The sequence below is a fragment of the Protopterus annectens genome, chromosome 3.part1 (genome assembly GCF_019279795.1).
Source record: "Protopterus annectens isolate FY-2018-M chromosome 3.part1, PAN1.0, whole genome shotgun sequence".
NCBI classification, from domain to species: Eukaryota; Metazoa; Chordata; order Ceratodontiformes; family Protopteridae; genus Protopterus; species Protopterus annectens.
Window position 1 is genome coordinate 1150545396 of NC_056732.1, and position 21512 is coordinate 1150566907.

The 21512-nt window shown below is 38.1% G+C and overlaps 1 protein-coding gene across 1 annotated transcript in view; it reads left to right on the top strand.

The window, feature by feature from the left end:
* COL22A1 (collagen type XXII alpha 1 chain) overlaps positions 1-21512 on the top strand; it is a 2341282-nt gene that overhangs the window by 1770932 nt on the left and 548838 nt on the right. The window contains exon 43 of the mRNA XM_044067281.1: positions 19884-19931. Within this exon, the coding sequence (XP_043923216.1) occupies positions 19884-19931 (48 nt within the window). The remainder of the gene's footprint in view (positions 1-19883; positions 19932-21512) is intronic.

Below are 21512 nucleotides of genomic sequence, written 5' to 3' on the forward strand. Positions count from 1 at the left end.
ATCAAAGTCATCTCCATCCTTGTATTCAGGAAAAAGCTTACTGACCTATCAGTTTCTGAGGTCCAGTTATTACCTTCCCCATTACCTTCACAACACCCTCTAAGGGTAAGAAACTGCACTTCACATCAGTGCTGTCTCTCATTTGCCTTTACTTCTAAACACCTCCATCCTTCTGCTGATTCCAGTTCAAGTCATCGCATACTCTCCTCTGCCTCCTGTCATTTGGCTTCCAAATCACATTGGCTCTGTTTCTCCCTAGCCTCCATTTCAGTCTCCTTGACTCAAGACCAATTCTCAGGTCCTCCAAACAAAAGGTGGACTGTCCTGTTTTGGCTGGCTGCACATACCCATTACCCAACTGGATATCCTCTGAATGGCTGTTTTGAACTGAAGCTGCATTTAAGGCTTAAACCTTTGCTTCCTTAGTCAGATTGGCATGCACCAGTCCTCTGGCTTCACACTCTTTGGCCAACTGGTTCTTTGCTGGCTTACTATAGTCTTCTGCTGACATCCTTGCCTGCTGTTCTTGACTAACAAAGTAGAAATAAATAAAACTGTTACTCATGAGTTCATAGGTGTTTACTAGGCTAACAACCACAAGGACCTTTTTAAGCCTAGCCATGCATCCCAAATCTCTGACAAGTTCTGATACCCTTGATAATTGTAAGCATGAGCATGGGAGAGGAACCATTTACAGGTTACCTGTGTCCATTACAGGCATAGGTGCCAAACCAGGGATGAAGTTCCCATTTCCAATCCAATTGTCCAAGTGGCACTTGAATTTCATTAGGGAGGAACTCTGCTTCACATAGATGGGAAGCCTGTTCCATAGACTGGGGAGTCTCAGGGATACATACCTATCTCACCAGCAGGTCCTATTTATATCACAGGCAAGGTTTAAGTCTTTAGAATGGGGAATTCTGGTGCTTTTTGTTTTGTGGATATGAAGGAGGTCCATCAGAATGGGGTCTGACAATGCTCTATATGTCAGGCATAAATTTCCCCTCAAAAGCCTGTAGGATACAAAATGCAGGGATAGGGCCTTGAGGCGGTCCACATAGGACACATTACTTATGCCCTGTATTCTTTTAGTGAGGAAGATCTGTGGACATTCTAGTTGTTGGATATGCCTGGTTAGGTACATACCAAATGGGGCACTGAACTAAATGGTAGGACTGATGAATGTCGAATACAGTAGAGCAATGACTTCCTTGGACTTAGATGCCATACCTTTGTTTATAAATTGTGCAACATAGAATGATTTCCTCAACACTGTAGACACGTGATGATCAAAGGCTAGATTACTATCTATGTGGTTCCCTAAGTCCATGACTACTGGGTCATCTCTAAGGGGTGTGTTGTCAGTATTGTACTTACCAAGGACTGATGTCTTCCCAAAGGATACTGTTATGCATTTTTTGGCATTTAGTTTTAGTCCATGGCCCTGACACTAGTTGTTTGCCTGTGTCAGCCCATCCTAGAGAACATTTGCGTCAGTGTGAGATTCAATGACAGCTCCTAATTTGCAATCATCTGCAAATTTAGTCAGCCAGAGACCACTGACATTGGCCTTGAAAAGTAAATGCCAAAATGGAGCAGTCCAAGGACTGATCCCTGAAGGACTCCACTTGTGACTGTCCTCTTTGTAAAAGTGGACTCCCCAATTCTAACTTCCAGGGTCCTGTCTGTGAGCCAGTTGGCTAGCCACTGGGTGACATACACTTTTGTACCTAACCTCTTGAGTTTGTCAATGATGCCCGAGCAGGGTACTGTGTCAAATGCCTTGGCCAGGTCAAGGTAGGCAGTGTGAATGATTTTGCCCTCATCTATTGCTTTGGTGACCTTATCAAAGAGGTCCACCAAGCTGAGTAGACATGATCTGCCCTTGACAAAGCCAAACTGGTTTGGGTCCAGTGTCTGGAGGTTTACTATATCTCTATTGATCATCTCCATGATAATTCTTCCCATGGCTTTATATATAAGACTAGCAAGACTTATGGATTTGTAGTTTCCAGGGTCTGTAGATGGCCCACCTTTGTGCAGAGGGATGACTGTTGCCTTTCTCCATTCTTGAGGCATGAAACCTGTTTGGAGGCTACACTTAAATAGTAGTTCCAGAGGCCCTGATAGGTCATGTTTCATGCTATTTAGAAGACATCCTGTCATATTGTCTGGGTCCATTGATGCAATGTTGTTTTATCTTAGAGAGAGCATTAACGACCTGTTCCCTAGTGGTAGTAGGGGGAGTTATATTTGATGATATTTCCTGAGGGAAGGTTAGGGAGAGAGAGGAGTAAAGTTGGAGTTGAATTTATCAGCCAGGAGATTTGCCGTGTCTTCTGGCTCAGTATAGGTGGTTCCATTTACAATGAGCTCTGCATACAACTGTGTACTGCCTTTGAGGTTGCAGACATTACTAAAGAATGCTTTGTGGTTGTTCTTGGCCTGAAAGGACAAACATACCTCAAATTTGGCTCTGGTAGACTTTATTTGTTCGCTGAGTTGTTTGATTAGTTTGATTAGAGTGCTTTTATCCTTCTTGGTGCTGCACCTCATAATTTTTGCCATGATTTTCTTCCCCCTGTTATATAGCCAATTGATTTGGTGATTCCACAAGGGTGGCTTGTTTTATGAGTTAATTCTGTACTTCTTCCTGGTGGGTACAGCTGCCATTATGCAGCTATAAACATGCTTGTACATGATTTCTGTGAACAGTTCTGCCTAGGCAGAAGTGTTTACAGGATTTATGGTGGCTTGGAATTTTGCCAGGTTGTCACTTAGTAGTAGGAGGTTAGCCTTAAAATAGTTCCAGAATATTTCAGGTTTAGCTGGGGGTCCAGGTTTTATTTTTTACTTCAAAGGAGACCATTTTGTGGTCTGCCCTTACCAGGGAAGGTATTAAAGTGAGGGGTGTGCAGCAGTTTCCCATATTAGTGAGGACCAGATCCAGTATGGTTGCACCCCTGGTTGGTATACTGACTGGTCCGTGGAATTTGTATTTACAAAATTGAGGAATCTCTGTGCCTGTGCATTTATGTCATATATGATACCCAGTTAATAGTGAGGTAATTAATGTCACTCATGAATATGGTAGTGAGTTGGATGGTTACTGTTCTAATAAGTTTAAGTACATGGTATGGGTTTCCTGGGTCATAGAGGGGGATATATAGCTTGCAAGGAAGTGGTATTCGATTTTACCTATGGTGATTTGAACACGGAGCAACTCAAGTGCATTGTCCTGTTTCACCAGCCTTGAAGTATATTTATTTTCAAACTGTCTCCTTCCTTGCTGCTGACTCCTTAACTGCGTTCCCTCAGCTTGCTCTCTATCGGTCAAGTTTGTCTTTTTCATCTCCATACTGACATCGTACTGTTAAAAGTCCTGCATGCTGCATTAAACGGTTGCAATGAAACTCACTCATCACACAGCTCTGTTCTCTTACCTTGCATCTGCAAAGTATGTTGGCTTAGTTTTTACATTTTAGAACATACTTACTTAAGGCATTATCTACTGTACTCTCTAGCAAGTTGGTATGCTGTAAATTAGCTTAGCAGCAAGGACCCCCCCCCCCCATTTCTTAATAGACTGCCTGTTAGTTTCAACAAACTTATGTCTATTACATGCTGGACTCTAGCCTTTGTTAAGATTTTTCTTACCCAGCCTGTGTTAAGATATTTATTACCTGATAGTACTACACAACAAAACCTCTTATTCTTACCATGTGCAGTACATAGCCTTATTCTGTTACAGTTTTTAGTGATTGTGCTTAACTCTGGGCTTGGCTCTAGCCACACTTGCATAGAGTGCTGTAAACTCTCATAACTCTGCAGGAGGTGATATTATCTACTAGGACTCCAGGCCCCATTTTCAAACTGTTTTCTTCCTTGCTGCTGACTCCTTAACTAAGTTCTCTCAGCTTGCTCTGTAAGTTCTTTTACTTGTTTACCTGTTTTTTTTTCTGTTCTTCTCACTACAGCTGCATGTGTAATTAACCCTTCCCACTATGGTCCAGGAAATAACGGCTAAAGGACTTCCATTACGGGACACTACCACAACCTTCTAAGGAACTTCCAAACTATAACCCCATCAGGATAAAATATAAAGTGTATGTACTGCAGCCTTTTATTAGTGTTCACCACCGTGGTGCCTGTGCTTTACCCCGTGCTTGCCAAGCAGCCTAGAGCGGTCCTTAACTCCCTTACCTCCTATGCCACCTCATATATATTTTCACCACTAGATGGCACTGCTCTCCCACTTACTTATTAAGATCTCCTAAATCTATTTTCCTTCTAAGGTCCCCCACTCCCATTCTTTCTTGCCCCACTGGTCTGCTTTGACTTGACTTGAGCTGTATTTCACCATCTTACTCCCCTCAGCCTTGTTTTCCCCTGCTGTCCCTGCACTAGATTCACAACGCACACTTTTCTGCTTCGGCTGGCTGATTGGTTTCCATCAGCCACCTTCTCTTTAGCTCTACAACACCCTCCGCCCCCAACCCTCCACCTACATTCAACCTTAAACCCATCTCAACATCCTATATAAAAAAAAATACTCTCCAAATTAAAACCTTGCTCCCATGCCCCTGACAATATTCCATCCTCCTTCCTAAAAATAGCCACAAATGGTATCACTCTTCCCATTAGCATCCTGATCGATAGATCCATGCTAGAATATTATGTTCCCAAACTATGGTGCACTGCCTTCATTCTACCTCTCCATAAAGGAGGCAAAAACAATAACATCTCCAACTTTCACCCCATAGCCATCATCTCCCCAATTTCCAAACTACTAGAAAAATGCATTCACATTCAGCTCATGCCATTCTTAGCCAATAACCAACTAATCACTCCAACCCAACACGGCTTCCGTCCAGGTCATAGTACAACCACTGCCCTTCTCTCCTTCCTAGAAACAATAAATCTTGCCCGGGACTCTGGAAAAATAGTTTCTACTGTTCTTCTAGATCTGTCCAAGGCATTCAGTACCATCTCCCACACCCATCTCCTAAACCATCTCTCTGACCTTAATCTCTCCCAGAATGCCTTTTCCTGGTTCTCTAGCTACCTGTCCAATAGATCTCAAGTTGTAAAATGTGGGACAGGCACCTCAACCTTCCTTCCCACCCCCACTGGGGTTCCCCAGGGATCTATACTTGGTCCAATGCTGTTTAACATCTTTATTAACAGTTTCCACAAAGCCATACCCAATACCAAAATTGTACAATATGCAGATGATTCCACATTAATCTGCAGTGCCACCAACCTCCCAGAGCTTTAGACACTGGCCCAAGCTGCTTTCTCCACCACTGAAAATTGGATGCTTCAGAATCACCTCTCACTAAATGACAATAAATCCAAAATACTATTATTCTCTCCATCAAAAGCTTCCCCTCTTGATAAAAACTCATTCCAAATCATTAGCCAAAACAACTCCACTATAGAGGTTATTCCCTTTACCAAACTAGTTGGGGTCACTATTGATGAACACCTGAAATTCGGCACTCATATCCAGCAAAACATTAAGAAACCCCATATAAAACTTGATATGTTGTACAGGAACATCCAATGTCTCTCTCCTTCCACCAGACAAATGCTTGCCACTACTTATGTACTCCCCTCACTAATATATGGCGCTCCTCTTTTAACTAACTTATCTGCTGCACTCACTTCAAAATTGGAAGTCTGTTATAATAAGATTTCTAAATTTGTCACCAAAGCCAAATACTCCTCCCTTCACTGTATTGCCCTTAATTTGTTACGCTTGAACTCTCCAACCATCTAGACTATCTTCAGATTACCACAGCCCACAAACTAATCTTTCAACTTTCTAAGTGCCCTTCTCTATGCAACATCCTTCTCCCCTACACCCCTCAGAAAACTCTCAGATCTACTCACCAAAACCTACTCTGTATCCAAAAACCCAATCACCTGTTAGTCAAGTCCTGCTATCATTTTCCTTAGCAAAAATATGGAATTCTCTTCCTTCCTCTGTAAGGACCTATGTAGACTTTGAAAACTTTAAATCTCAGTTACATTCCTACCTTTACTCTAACAGAAAATGCAACTGCATTCTCCCCACCTAGTCCTATATTCTCTCTCCACCTCTAAACCCCTCTCCAGCTATGATTACTAGCCTCTCTAACTAGGACCAATAGGATACCACACATATGTACATATTGTAAATATCAAATTTGTACCACGTACCTAAGAATTTACACCTGCTCTCTAACATGAAATGTAACTGTAAATTGTTCATTAATAATATTGTGTCTGTATATAAAGGTAACGTGCACCTAAGAAATTACATCTGCTCTCTAGCATGAAACATAATTGCAAATTGTTCTTCTTTTCTATATTGTATCTGTATCTAAACTTTGTAACATGGAGCTTTTCTCCCCAGGTCTCCAGTGAAAATGGGCTCTCTGAGCCCAGTGGACATCCCCGGTCTTCAAACTGGAAATAAATAAATATTTTTGATGTAAATAGAGACACTTCCACCTTTAGTACCTGCCTGTGAAGTAGCTGATCTAAATGTGTGGAAGGTATTATAACCTTGCACTGTTGGTGTGCTCTCCACAACTTTAAACCATGTCTCAGTGGCCACACAAATATCATCATTGTCTAGGGTAAAGAGAGCTTCTAGGGAGTGGAGTTTTTTGTTTAGAGTTCTAGTACTGAGCAGTAATACCTTTAGACTTTCTTGGTTTTGATTTGCTATGTTGGAAGTACTTTCAGTTTGGCATTGCCTAAAAAAGACACTATGGGAGAAGCAGCATGGTCTGTTGACCATCTCCTTCCATGCTTAAAAATATTGCACCCCTTAGAATGACACCAGAACCAAAGCAATTATTAGTCATTCATCTTTTGTTCTTATTGTGGCATCATCCTTGGAGAAGGTAAAATGCTGCTGAATGCTAGGCTCATACCAGCCTGAGACACATATTCTGAGAGCTCCATGATGTCTCTCTTCATATAGTCTAGGGAGGTATGTCTCAGGTCATTTACTCCCATATGGACTATGACTAGGTCATATTGGTAATTGTGATCCAATGACCTTGTGTAAATGCGTAATGTGGCAGATCCTAGCCCCTGATAAACAACTGACCATAACTTTCTCCTTACTCCCACTGGTGAGAGGGACATAAGTGTGTCTCACAATGGAGTCTCCAATGACTAGAATATTAGATTGTGTGGTGACTTGCATTATGGGCTTAGAGGTAGAGGCTGCATGACATGTAGCTTGATGTGGGTGTTGTTTTGAAAGAGCACATTTGGGGCTGCTGAGGGTATTTGTTATATGTACTTCATCTAGGAGGTCTTTCTGGTTTAGGAAGATTACCTGTAAGTGCCTCAGCATATGCAGGTCTATACATCTGCTTTGAATTTTGCGTGATGGGTGCAGTGTTTGTACTACTAACAGTCTTATTGACATTAGGAGCACTTTTATTTGAGAGCTTTGCCTTCAGTAACATTGTGTAAACACATATCTCACATACCATATCAATTTGTTTGAGAATTAACATGTTGTCAGTAATCATGAGGCAATTTCTACATTGTCTCAGGATGCCCATATCTGCCAAGCCAGTAACAGAGACAGTAGGAAAGTTCATTTCCATGGCAACTGACCCTTTTTTATTGATTAGACAGTTGGAGCGAGAATATCAGTTAAGTGCTTGTCACTGCAAACTAGTTGTCCTCTGTGCAACTAGGCATTTGAAATTTCAAATTGTGCTTTTGCAGGAAAAATATCAGTCAAGGTGTCTGAGTCTATACAGAGCACTGCCAAAGACTTGAGAGGAAACTTATACATAAACCCTGAAAACTTAGGGATGAAGTATTTAGGGAGATATTCTGAAGTTAGAAACAAATAAAGCAGTAATTACTGAAAACAAAAAATTAGCTTGTCAAGAATGATGAAAAGAGTCTCATGAAAGGCTACTGCCTAGCTACTACTAATGCTGGTCTCACCACAGTTTCACTCTGATGGGTTACAATGCTCCTTTGCTTCTTCTCCCACCAGAAGCAAAATGTTAGCACCAATCCCAAGAAGAAAAGCAGGCCACAGCCTGTTTGGTGATCCACAGTCTTCTTCCAGATGATGCAAGGATCTGTAAGATTGTAGCCTTTTTCTGGTAGATGCCTCAAATAGCAAGCAGACTAATCAGGTACGTTAAATACAGACACTCACTTTCCAACCAAAAGCAGTCAGGAATGAATGCACTCTGTTCCTTCTCTCAACAGGATCAGAATATAAGCACAGATTCCAAGTTGTCACCTATAAAGCAGTTATTAGGGCTTTCTGGTGATCATCACTCTCTAGAAAATAATGTCTCTGTACTCCTTCTCTCATGAGGAGAAAACAGAAGCACTAATTCCAAGATGACTACTGAGAAGCAGAATGTGGGTTCTCCAATAACTGGTTGTCTTGCAATAGATGCTTAAAGGATAGATGAAAAAATGCTTTATCCTAAACACTGCAGTGTGCACTAAGCAGTTAGATATGAAAGTGGGTAACTTGAATTTTAATGGAGAGCCACTATTTTTAAAACAGCAAGATAGATTGAAAGGAGATGGGCACTTTTGTATTCTGGTACTATGGAATACAGTAGGATGGCCAATGAGTTTAAATAGCTGAAGGGGATGATTTCACAAAATGATAATTTTGTGCTTACTCACACCAGACGGTGAAAGGAAAGAGGGAATGAGATATATGGTCAAATTAACATAAAGGGCAGCTAACTAGAAAGACAGTGGTGTTTAAGAACACAACAGTAACAGGGTAAGAGGGTATGAACAAATTCTGTCTGACTCACAAAAAACAGAGCTGTGGTCTGGTTTCACATTTTAATATGCAGTTAAAAGCAGAATACAAGTAAAACACAATGTAAAAAAAAACAAATCACAGTATACAAAATAGAAAAGGCAATAAGGTAATATAAAATACAAGAAATAAAAAGCAAATTAACCTTTCCATCACAGCAAGCTGTGGCAGAGTCTGGGTGACCTTTCCAGTAAAGCCTTATATTTATGCCATATGGACATATGCACACACCAAGTATTCTGGAGTGAGATTAGAACCCCTACCTATCTAGGTCTTATACATTATAGCACACAGTACTTATTGCACATGCCACAGCTTAAGTCTAAAATGGTTAACCATTGCACAGACATAGGCCAGATGGGCATGTCTGTATTGCTGTAAGGGAAATATCTAAACAAACACACACACACACACACACACACACACACACACACACACACACACACACACACACACACACACACACACACACACACACACACGCGGTGGGTGGTGTGAGATTAGAACCCCTATCTACCTACTACACAGTATAGCTCTCAGTACTTATTGCATGCACCACCAATTACTGTGAACTGATTTTTTTTGTATGTTTACTTTGTGACAGTCGAGAGTGCAAACCTTAATGACAACTACAGACAGGCTACTGAAGTCCAGTTAAAAGTCCCACACCACTAGCACCAATTAATATGACTTTAGAAAATGATTAAAAATATAAAACAGTAATATCCAATAGATAGAGCTCAATCACCAGGAAAATTAAATCAATGCTGTAAGGTAGAAATCCAACATTTAGAAAAAAACTCTATAGCTCGTCTAACTGATTAGTTATAATTGTCCTATCTGACTAAAGAATACTGTCCCTGATCTAAACTAAATTACTACAACAGAGCCAAGGCAGGCTTACAGTTCTTGGTGAGTATTTTGTTTGGTAGCACTGCATACACCTGTAATTACTGATAACTGTAACTGGCTTCTGGCAACTGTCTTCTTGAAACTGTTCCAGTTCAAATTTTCATTTCTTGTTTTGAAAATCAACCAGCAGCTGTTTTCTAAATGTTCCTGCCTGTCTTTTAGGTTCTGACAGTAATGCATAGTAACTGTCAACATCCTAATGACATCATCTGCTGATCTGCAGAATCTGAGACAGTTTGCCTTTAGAATGTCTCTTCACAACCATGTGCAGTTAGAAATGTAAAAGGACATTGTTCAAGTCTTTAAAACATTCTGTACAAACAGATTATAAATCAACATGTAGGAACCTATTTGCAATATTATAGCTAGTCATGCTGGCATACATTGCACAGGTCAATCTGAAAATTTGCACAAAAACTCATCCAGACATGCTAGCACAAATAACAGTGTCTAATCTCTTCCCAGCTGGTAATAATGTGATAGCAAAAGAGTTCTAATAATGAGTTGGCTAAATTGCTGTACATACACATATAAGTAAAAGTTCTCTTCTTAAAGAGTTTTATTTTGTACAGTCAAAACATAATCTGGCTAAAAATAACTGACAGTGGTCCTTGTGAATGTGTAACTTATGAAATACATAATACTTTCTTGCTAGTCACTTTCTTCAGTTCAAGAATTTAATCTCATCATGGCTTACCAAAATGTGTACAGCGGATGGCTGTGTCTTACTGCCTTTTGTCCATATACTACCCCTTATCAAGTCATGCATTGGCTTTGCTATTACTTTTCATCTAAATTATACTGAAAGTGAATCAAACATGTGATAATTTAGAAAATGGATAGAATTAATAGATGATACCATACTTGAGAAGTGTTTTATTAATGTAAAAGGAGAGCCAGGTAACAAGTGAAAGTCAGGAAAAGACACGCATGGACGGCAGGTGCAAAGGCCAAAATTAAACACAATAGAAAGCACAGATGGCCAGCACCAAAGAGGAATCCAATCTTTTTTATTTAAACATGAAGCAGACCGGTTTCAGTCCTGAAAACCTTTATCAATGCAAATAAACAGAAAAATGCAATGATAGCACCCTTTTTAAACAAATATTAATTGTTCCACCAATCAGAACAAAAACATTATCACATAATTAAGTGTAATAAGCACACCCACAATAAAATGTGTATACAATACAGCCACATAAAGAATATATTCACTATACCCACATAAAAAACTATCAAAGGCAGGATATATAAATATATTTGAAAACCTAAAACTAAAAAAAATATGAAAAACTTGAAGAGGAAGAAAACAAAACTAGAAAATATAGCTGAGCCCAATATAATAAACTATCTATGTCAGAGACCTGTATTTAAACATACGAAATTAAACCTCCATGCTATATTAGATGTATAACTTTAAAGGTGGTCATTGAGTCCAGGTGGAAACAAGCCCCTCAAATGAATGATCCATGACCTTTCTTTTTTGTTGAGGTATTCATGCCATTTTTTGCTTGGAAAACTTTAAACCTACAACCTTGTCAGTGATGGTGAAATGAAACCTAGCTGTTTTGTGAACTAATGTATGTTTAAATAAGGCATTTGTAATAACCTTATTCTTAATATTACTCAAATGTTCTGAAATCCATATTTTAAGAGACCTAGATGTTTGGCCTATGTAAAATGCAGAGCAGTGGCATTCAGCCATCTAAATAAATCACCCACCTGCTGCTGCAATTTGTAAAAGTCCGGATTTCAAAAACTTTTGTAGTATTTTTGGTAGAACATTCCTTGGTTTTCAGTACATACCTACAAAAAGTGCAATGTTCAGAGGGAAAATACCCATATACTCTAGTACCATCTAAGGTACGTTGGGTTTTCACTTGAACAGATGAATGTCTCTTGTAGAAACTAAGATGCCCCCCTAAAGTAACCCCCTCTACGATATGAGAAAGCACATCTGTTGTCCAATAACTTCATCAGAACGTAGAATGTCCCAGTGTTTTTGAACCAATTTAGTAAGATGTCTAGTATTTCTACCAAAAGTGGTAGTAAACCTAATTCTAGGTTTTTCCTGTGATTTAGAACCTTGATAAGTGAGAAGTTCATCCCGGGACATCTTGTCTATAATGGAACTGGGATGTGACAGGTGTTGGCTGGAATATCCCCGTTCCATAAATCTATGGGTTAAATCCTTATTGAAATGGACAAGATCCATCTGATTCAAACATATTCTTTTCATCCTCTTAAATAGGGATTTTGGAATGTTTTTCGTAATATGAACTGGATGACAGCTGGATGCATGCAGTAATGAATTGGAATGGAACGGCTTCCTATAAACAGTACTAGCTAAAGTACCATCTTGTTGTTTGTTAATCAAAACATCCAAAAATGGGATGGACCTTCTATGGAAATCAACAGTAAAATGAATGCCCCATTTGTTGTCATTTAAATAACTGACAAATTCTTGTAAATAAATTGCATCAGATTTCCAAATCATCCAGCAGTCATCCAGGTATCAATGCCAAATGTCCATTTCATCCATAAAAATGTTGTGACTTGTGTTATAGATCATGTGATGCTCAAGGTAACCCATAAAAAGGTCCACATAAATTAGGGTAAAAGCCACCTCCATATTGGTACCCTGAACCTGTAAATAACATTTCCCATTGAAAAGAAAACATTCTTTGTTAGAACATGCTCAACCAAACAAAGAAGAAAGGTATTAAACCCGAGAATATACAAATCCAATTCGGTGAGCCAAAATTTAAGTGCCATAAGGCCAGCCCATTGAGGAATGCTAGTATATAGTGATGTTACATCCAACGTGCACAATAGCCATTCATCCTCCACCTGAGAGTCAGTAATGATGTTAGGAAACTCTGTTGTATCTTTAATCCTAGCCCTAACTCCTATCAACAAAGGCTTAAGATATTTGGTAAGATAAACAGAGATTGGTTCCATTAAGGAACCCCTGCCTGACACAATTGACCACCCCGGGGGATTATGAAGGCTCTTGTGCACCTTGGGAAGCAGATAAAGATGTTGAGAAGACGGTTCGTTAACTTTAAGATGAAAACAAGTTTGCTCATCTATGATGCCCTCACTCTTAGCCATGTCCAAAAAACTATCAATTTCAATTTTGAAATATGAAGTTGCATCAATAAACATATTTGTATAAAATCTGGCATCCTGCAGCTGACTATTGGCCTCAGGTTCATAATCAGACCAATTCATAACTACTATAGAACCCCCTTTATCTGCTTGATCTATAACCAGATAAGTTTACAAAGGGCTTCCCTTTCAGCTTGATTTAAATTGTTGAAAAGCAAACCCTCACTGGTATGACCACCAAAATGTAACTCTTTGAGTATACATTTCTGAAATATCTCAACGTGTTTATTCATTGGTGGTACAAAACTGGATGCATGGAATTTAAAGCACACCTCACTGGGTTCTGTGTGGTTTTCTGAACCTCTGAAAAAAAATTTTAAATTTAAAAGTCTACAAAAAGACGATAAATCTTGTGCAAAATCACTTTCTGAAAAAAAAAAAACTTGATGTGTAATTTGATCCTTTATTTACTACATCACAATCATTTACTGACAAAACAGCAGAAGAGATATTTATGACATTGTTAGTTGTCTTTTCGGTTCCAAGAATTGCAACATGGTCTCTGTTGTCAGACTGGGATTGAGCTCTGCCTTTGTGTTTTCTACCCTCCCCTTTTGTGTGCCCCTAAAGAGATCTTGTCATTAGTTACCAAACCATCATGGGACATACACCGTTTGTGCGCTGGTGATGTCTGCAAAACCTCATTTTCAGTATCAGCATGGGAGGATATTTCTTCTCCCGAAACATCACTTGTGGTCCTTTTTAAAATAATTTTCTTTTTCTTTTTTGTCTAGGAGCTTGGTCCCTAACCTTGGAAAACTTAACATTTTTAGTCTGTTCAAAAGGATGACCCTGTTTGTAATCATACTGATCTCTATTAAGTTTGTGAACCTTTCTAGCTTTCAGCTCATTTTCAAATTGTAACAAGTCTCCACTCAATTTCTTCAAACATTCCTTATATTGGAGTTTGTGTTCATGTTGTTTAGCATCATGACACATTTTAGAAACTTCTGTATTAAGCAATTCAATTCTATATTCATGAAATGCACATAGAGCCTTCACAAATTCCATTGAGGAATTTTGTTGAATGCTGGACCAGGATGAAAGTACAGCCTCGTCCTGTTGTCCCACCAAAGGCTTTAACCTAATTCTCAACCCCCTTGGGGTGATGCCTTTCTGAATATAGGCTTTGAAAAGCCTTGCGTGCCATACACTGAATCTAAGAGCCTTCATGTTTTTAAAAATACTGTCAAATTGTGAATAAAAATCATCTTGAGTTGATTCCTGGCCATTTTTAGGTAAATTGGTTCCAACAGACTCAAAAATGCCAATATTGCCCTTATCTACCGATAGACCTTTGAAGATTGTTATAAGATCCATGTTAGGATAGGAAACACCAACTTAGTACAATAAAAGGGGCTGACAGGGAAAATTATTGACACTGTATAAAATATCATAAGTAACCAATACCTGTGTTAACACAAAAATCAAAAATCCCACCAATAATCCACCCCTGATTTGGAAAGCTAATAATCCTCTGTATTACAATATGCTGATAGTTTCAAAACTAGTTGGCTATAAGAACCAATAGCGAAAATACAGCCCATCATAATAACTCATTCCAATATTAAGGATATAAAACCAAAAATGTTGCAAAAAACACTATCTAAGAAAATGTTTTCACAAACATTACAAAATATTAACATACACTTATAAATTTCTTGATAGAAATGAGTCTTTGGCTTTCTTTGTTGAACCAATAACCCGATTATAAAAAATGTCGATTGATAATGTCCATTGAAACAATCAGTGTGAGAACCAGAACATCAGTGGTCCCTAGATTTAATAACAGACTTTTCCAACAATTCCTGTAGATGAGTACAACCCAAAATTACTGCCAACATATCTATTATGCAGAACTACCCCTGAAAATGTCTGTATAGTAGATCCACTAACTAACACATAAACAAAGTTTTTTTTGTTTCAGGGACAGTCTTTTAAGCTGCATGGCCAAAACAATGTTTTTAATGAGCATGTTATTGAATATGACATTAGTATCCAGTAGATAAATCTACTGTTTAAATACAAGCAAAATTATCACAAAACACTGTAATGTTGTTAAACTCAAAGTTAAAGAATAGCAGCTAATAACATCCATTAATAAATATATTATTGACCCCCAAACTGGAGACCACCAGAGTTACAAAAACAGTCTTTGACTCAAACTAAACCAATAACCATCTACCCTAAAATATATATATATATATATATATATATATATATATATATATATATATATATATATTATTAGCATGGGGACAAAATCCCTGAATACAATATTAGAAACACCAATAGTGGAAAATGGAGACCGTTAATGTTCCTTTTATGAGTCCACAGTTAGAATGAACAAAAGTTGACACCATACAAAATTACGTTCACTAAATCACATAAACAGTAGAAAATGGCGCACATTAGTTTTCCTTGTAGCATAAAGAAAACATCCCCAAGTACAGTATAAGAAACACCTATAGTAAAAAATGGCGATCGTTAATGTTCCTGGTATGACTCTCAGTTAAGATATTCATAAGCTGACACCATAGGAAATTACGTAGCATTCAACAAATCACAAAAATAGTGGAAAATTATGCCCATTAATGTTCCTTGTATGAATCCACAGTTAAAGCGAGCAGAAGTTCACCATAGACATTGCACAATTATCAAACAAGACTCTCTTGCCTAAAATGTTCCCTTATATGAGTCCACAGTCAGAATGAACAAAAGTTGACACCATGCAAAGTTCCATTCACCAAATCACACAAACAGTAGAAAATGGCACCTATTAGTGTTCCTTGTAACATAGGGACAACATCCCCAAGTATAATATAAGAAACACCATTCACCAAATCACAAAAACAGTGGAAAATTATGTCCATTAGTGTTCCTTTTATAAATCCACAGTTAAAGTGAACAGAAGTTAACACCTTGCGAAGTTCTGTTCACCATAAACATTGCATAGTTGTCAAACAAGATTCTCTTGTTTGAAATGTCCCCTTATAGATTCACGATCTCCCAAAGATGCATAACCACCCAGCATCAACCTTGTCAAAACACCAGTGAGCAGAATTGACCATCCATAAACCCAAAAGAGTTGAGACACACTCCAAATGGTTGTCAAACATGAAAAATCATCCCCACATGAAGGAAAAACTGCAGCTGTATAGAAAAAACTCCAAAAAATAATAAAAAAATATAAAAAGGGTGTACCAATAATGCCTAAAAGCAGGAAACAACCAATACTGAAATGGATTCGTCAGACGCCACCAGTGAAGTTAAGAGAATCTGTGAAAGTCAGGAAAAGCCATGCACGGATGGCAGGTGCAAAGGCCAAAATGAAGCACAATAGAAAGCACAGAAGGTCAGCACCAAAGAAGAATGCAGTCTTTTGTATTTAAACATGAAGCAGACCGGTTTTGGTCCTGAAGACCTTTATCAATGCAAAAAACTGAAAAATGCAATTATAACACCCTTTTTAAAGAAATAGGAAATCCAAGTTTTACATAAATTTTTTTATTTTTTATTTTTAGGTTGTCAAATATGTTTATATATCCTGCATTTGATAGTTTTGTATGTGGGTATATTGAATATATTCTTTATGTGGCTTTATTGTATATACATTTTATTGTGGGTGTGTTTATTACACTTAATTAAGTGATAACATTTTTGTTCTGATTGGTGGAACAATTATGAGATATGTCTTTAAAAAGGGTGTTATCATTGTATTTTTCTGTTTTTTTGCATTGATAAAGGTCTTCAGGACCGAAACTGGTCTGCTTCATGTTTAAATAAAAAAGATTGGATTTGTCTTTGGTGCTGGCTGTCTGTGCTTTCTAGCCAGGTAACAAGCCCTCAGCTTCATAGCAATATATTAAGCTGTCATGAGCCAAAGACTGAAGAAAAAAAAATGATCACATTTTATGCTTTTTAAATATAGATGAATAGCGAGCATTAAATAAAAGAAAGACAAAGTAAAAACATTAGTTAAATAAAAATACCTGCAGCAGTTATAAGGAGATGCCTTTTTACTTAGTCTTACTATCCATGGCTTTCATAAACCCACATTTAGTGAGAGGCAAGCGTGAGAAAAAATGTGTTAACTGCAGCAAGGAAATAGAAGGAAATATGTGAATGTATGTTGGGGTAGCTGCAGTGTAATGTGTATATTGTTTTCATTCATTTAATTAAAGTAAGACATCTGATTTGTAGATAGTCAAGAAAGTAGCTGTAATTGCTGGGCATATTTGTGTGTGTGTGTGTGTGTGTGTGTGTGTGTGTGTGTGTGTGTGTGTGTGTGTGTGTGTGTGTGTGTGTGTGTGTAAGGAGGGATTCTGTGTATATGTGTGTGTGAGTCTGTCTGTGCCTCTGCATCTCTGTGTAATTATTTGTGTGTCTGCCTCTACATCTGCATCTGTGGGTTTTGTATGTCTGCTCTCATGCATGCATCTGAGTTTCTGGGTATGTGTGAGACATTGCCTCTCCACCACTGCATCTGTTTGTGAGTGTATATATGCAATTAAGTGTGCTTACTTATGTGTTTCTGCTGCTACATTCCGAGTGACTTTAGTGGGAGAATTTAATATTGCTGTGAGTTTCACCAGAATGTATTGTATTGTGCAAGCTTGCAGTGCACTTTTCTGTTTTTGTTTCTTCTTTTCTTCACTGTAGTGTGACTGCATGTGTATATGTGTGTGTGTCTGTGTGTGTGTGTGTGTGTGTGTGTGTGTGTGTGTGTGTGTATAAAACATTTTGGGGGTCTACAAAAAAAGGAATTTTTGTGTTTTTAGGGGTTTTTGTCGCACTGTTTCTACTATGTAATTTGCAATGTATGGTGAGCAAAAGAATCATTCCACACATTCCTGTAGGGAAACCCAACTAAGTGTGTGTGTGTGTGTGTGTGTGTGTGTGTGTGTGTGTGTGTGTGTGTGTGTGTGTGTGTGTGGGTTTGTGTTTGTGTTACCCTATGAGCACTTTTCCTTGTACTTGTAGCGTGACAGGCTTGGTACATATATCATGTTTTAACTTATCTAATGTAATAATAGAACTGAATTGGCTGTATGGTGTCAGGAATATGATTTATGTCAGATGCAATGTGTTTTACAGCATGGAATAATATGATAACATGAAGAAACATGACAGTGAAGTTATTTGGTTTAGCAGAGGTGCATGATGAGCTAGGGTAACGTCTGTGAAGTGTCACATGGCACAGAAGCACAGATGCAAAACAGAATATATTATGAGACACTGCAACAACACTAAGTAAAACCAATATGCTGTTACTTAAGTCATATGACTTTGTGAATAGCTTGAAGAGTCCTAATGGATATTTATCATACTGGGACTGTAGAAACAAAACTAATAAACAGGAACTCAACTACTTTCTTTGACGTATGTAAGACTGAATTGAAAATATTGTGCAGTTCGTGTAAACTGAATGGATCCTGTTTAATAAGTTTTTACTTGTAATTATGTCTTGCATTCAAAGTCAAATAAAGCACCTTAATCCACTATTAAATATTCATTCATATACTTTTGCAAAAAAAATAACATCATTATTAAACAGAACATAAAAATAGTTATGTAAGGAATAAGTTATATTTACTTTCTATGAAGAGTAATTTTTCTGCTAGTGACAAACATAAAGACAATTTTGAATATAAGGTAGGAGAGTAACATTTTTATATGCAGAAGGAGATGAGATTTTTTTCTTTACTGTTTCGCACATGAACGTTGTTCTGTTTGCAATGAGTTGGCTGTATTTCTGTGCACTTACTACAGTATTACCACATCATTAACGTGACTTTTTATGCATAATTTCCTTTTATGATAAATTATATATAGAATTATGATCAAGTCTCTGATAACAATGAACTTTTTATGTGTTCAAGACAAACATGTCCAGGCAGTCACATGCAGGTGATTTTGGCATTCAGGAAGACATAATTAGTTCATTATGATCGGAGAAATCCAATCTTAATTCTTTGTAGTTTGTGGAACTTCAGCTTCTCCCACATATTACTAGATATAGCAAAAAACTGACAAAAAAAAGTTTGAGTGCAATACATTTTATGGCTTTGGGGGCTACCACTCAAAAATCATCCATGACCAAAGTGTATGTGATAGACCTACATGCACTCAGACAGAATAGTTGTTTGACATCTGTTAGCCACTTCACTATCTCTTTTTAGTTTGCCAACAAGTGTTTGGAGCTTTCAGAGGTGTATCACCTTCTTTCTGCCTTGCTGTGGTGACCGCACCCAGGGGCATCTTCACAAGGTGACCAAAGCATTTCAGCTGGCTTCTTTCTGAGTCCCAGTCAGATTACAGAGCCCCTACCTTTATCATGGAGGATGAACTTGGCTGCCTTGTGAGGGGAATCTCATTTCTGTCATTTGTATCTGTGATCTCATCCTCTTGGGCACTACTCAAAATTCATGACCATAGCTGGGGATGTTGATGAAGGTTGACTAGTAAATTCATTGCTTTAACCTATGGCTCATCTCTTGCTTTGTCACCATAGTCCAGTACAACTAGTGTACTAATGGCACTACATTAATTCCTTGGTCAGTTTTTTGAACCCTATACTTTCAATCATAATTAATTTTCAAGATAAGCAAGATATGTAAACGTATACACTGGATGTAGCTGCAACCCCACCAAAAGACAAACTGGCCTTTTCCAGGAGAGAACTATGAACTCTTATTTATTCTCAGTTAATTTGCAGTGTGTTTCTTGCAAAATGGCATTCAAAATGCCTGTTTTACATTTGCTCATGATACACCCCTTGAATATCATAGCCACAGGTACAGATTTCCATATGACCATTTAAGAAAATATTGGTTCACTGAAAAAGTTGTAACTACTTTGCTGTAAATTACTATTGTTTTCTCACTATAATATTCACTGAATATTTAAACATTAAAATTATATATTTTTTTCAAAGAGCAAGAAATGCATGGTTCTAATTGTTTTATTTTATATCTAGGGACCAGCATCCACTATTGACCCTAGTGACATACGTGGCTTGCTAGAGGTAAGAGACTTGTGTGGAATACACTTTCACTGTGGACATGACTACATAGTGTACACTTTGACAAATATGCCACTTTAACAGCTTTTCACAAGCATTACATTTTTTATATCTTAATTTTTAAAGCAATTTGAAAAATAGTTAATAATGGATAACTTGATGAGATGCTCTTTTTTTAAGTATATAGATGTTTCCAGTTCCACTGTGATATTAGGGAGACTATTTGACTTTGCTTCCAATAGTTTCAGTTAAAACTCTAGCTCATATATTGGATATCACATTTTCTGCTTCTAATGCATACAGAATGGCAGCACATATTCTAGAAAGATGAAAAAAGGGAACTGCTGATATGCTTATGCCAACGTATAGCCACATGCCCTCTGAGAATGACTGTACAACTGAGAAAAAAACAGAGAGAAAATCACACCACTGACCTGATAGCTCATTGCCTTACTGCCACCTTTTAGTCACAGAGTGACAAGCTAATGGATGATGGAGTTGTATACAATGTGAAGGGAAAATATACAGCATTCATGGAAATAACAAATATGAGCTACTAATAGGTTAAAACAAGCAATGAGCACTTCTAAATGTTAAGACTGTACGATTGCTTGTAGTATGGAAATAGTATCATGAGTGAGGTGGAACAAGGGAGCAGGGAAGATTTCAAGTGAGCACACTAAATCCCTACATGTAGGAAATTCACTGGGTCTCAGTGATGACAGTGAGGTTTATAGAGTTTATTACACTCAGAGAAATATTAGAAAATGACAACTTTAAGATCTTTTTTTCAGCAAATTAATTGCAGGTGTATTACTTTAATAGTTTTCTATATTTATAATTCAGTCGAAGTTATGGGCTTACAGAATGAAATACATTTCAAAATAGTGAAAATCCTAACTAGAATTTTCTGATAAAGGAAAGATAATATTTTATTCTAGATTTAAAACCTGGAAACCATCACATTGTCTGAGGAGAAAGTTATAAGAAAAAAGCTCCTGCTTACATTACAGACCACATAGATACCAGAGAATTAATCACAAAAAGAAGAAGTGAGTAACCAAGGATAGGGTGTGCAGGTGTGCGTGTGTGCATGTGTGGGTGTGTGTGGGTGTGTGTGGGTGTATGTAGGTGTGTGTAGGTGTGTGTTGGTGTGCGGGTGTGTGTGGGTGTGTGTGTGTGTGTGTGTGTGTGTGTGTGTGTGTGTGTGTGTGTGTGTGTGTGTGTGTGTGTGAGTATATGTGTGTTTTTTGTGTGTGGGTGTGTGTGGGTGGGTGTGTGTATGTGGGTGGGTGTGGCTGGGTGTGTGGGTGTGTTGGTGAGTGTGTGTGGGTGTGTTTGTGTGTGAGTGTGTGTGTGTGTGTGTGTGTGTGTGTGTGTGTGTGTGTGTGTGTGTGTGTGTGTGTGTGCATATGTGAGTGTGTTGTGGGTTTGTTTAGGTGAGAGTTGGTATGTGTGGGTGTGGATGTGTGCATGTGTGTGTATATATCTGGGTGTGCATGTGTATATGTGTGAGTATATGTAGGTGTGCTGTGTGTTTGTGTGTGCGTGTATGTATATGTGTGTGTGTGTGTGTGTGCGTGT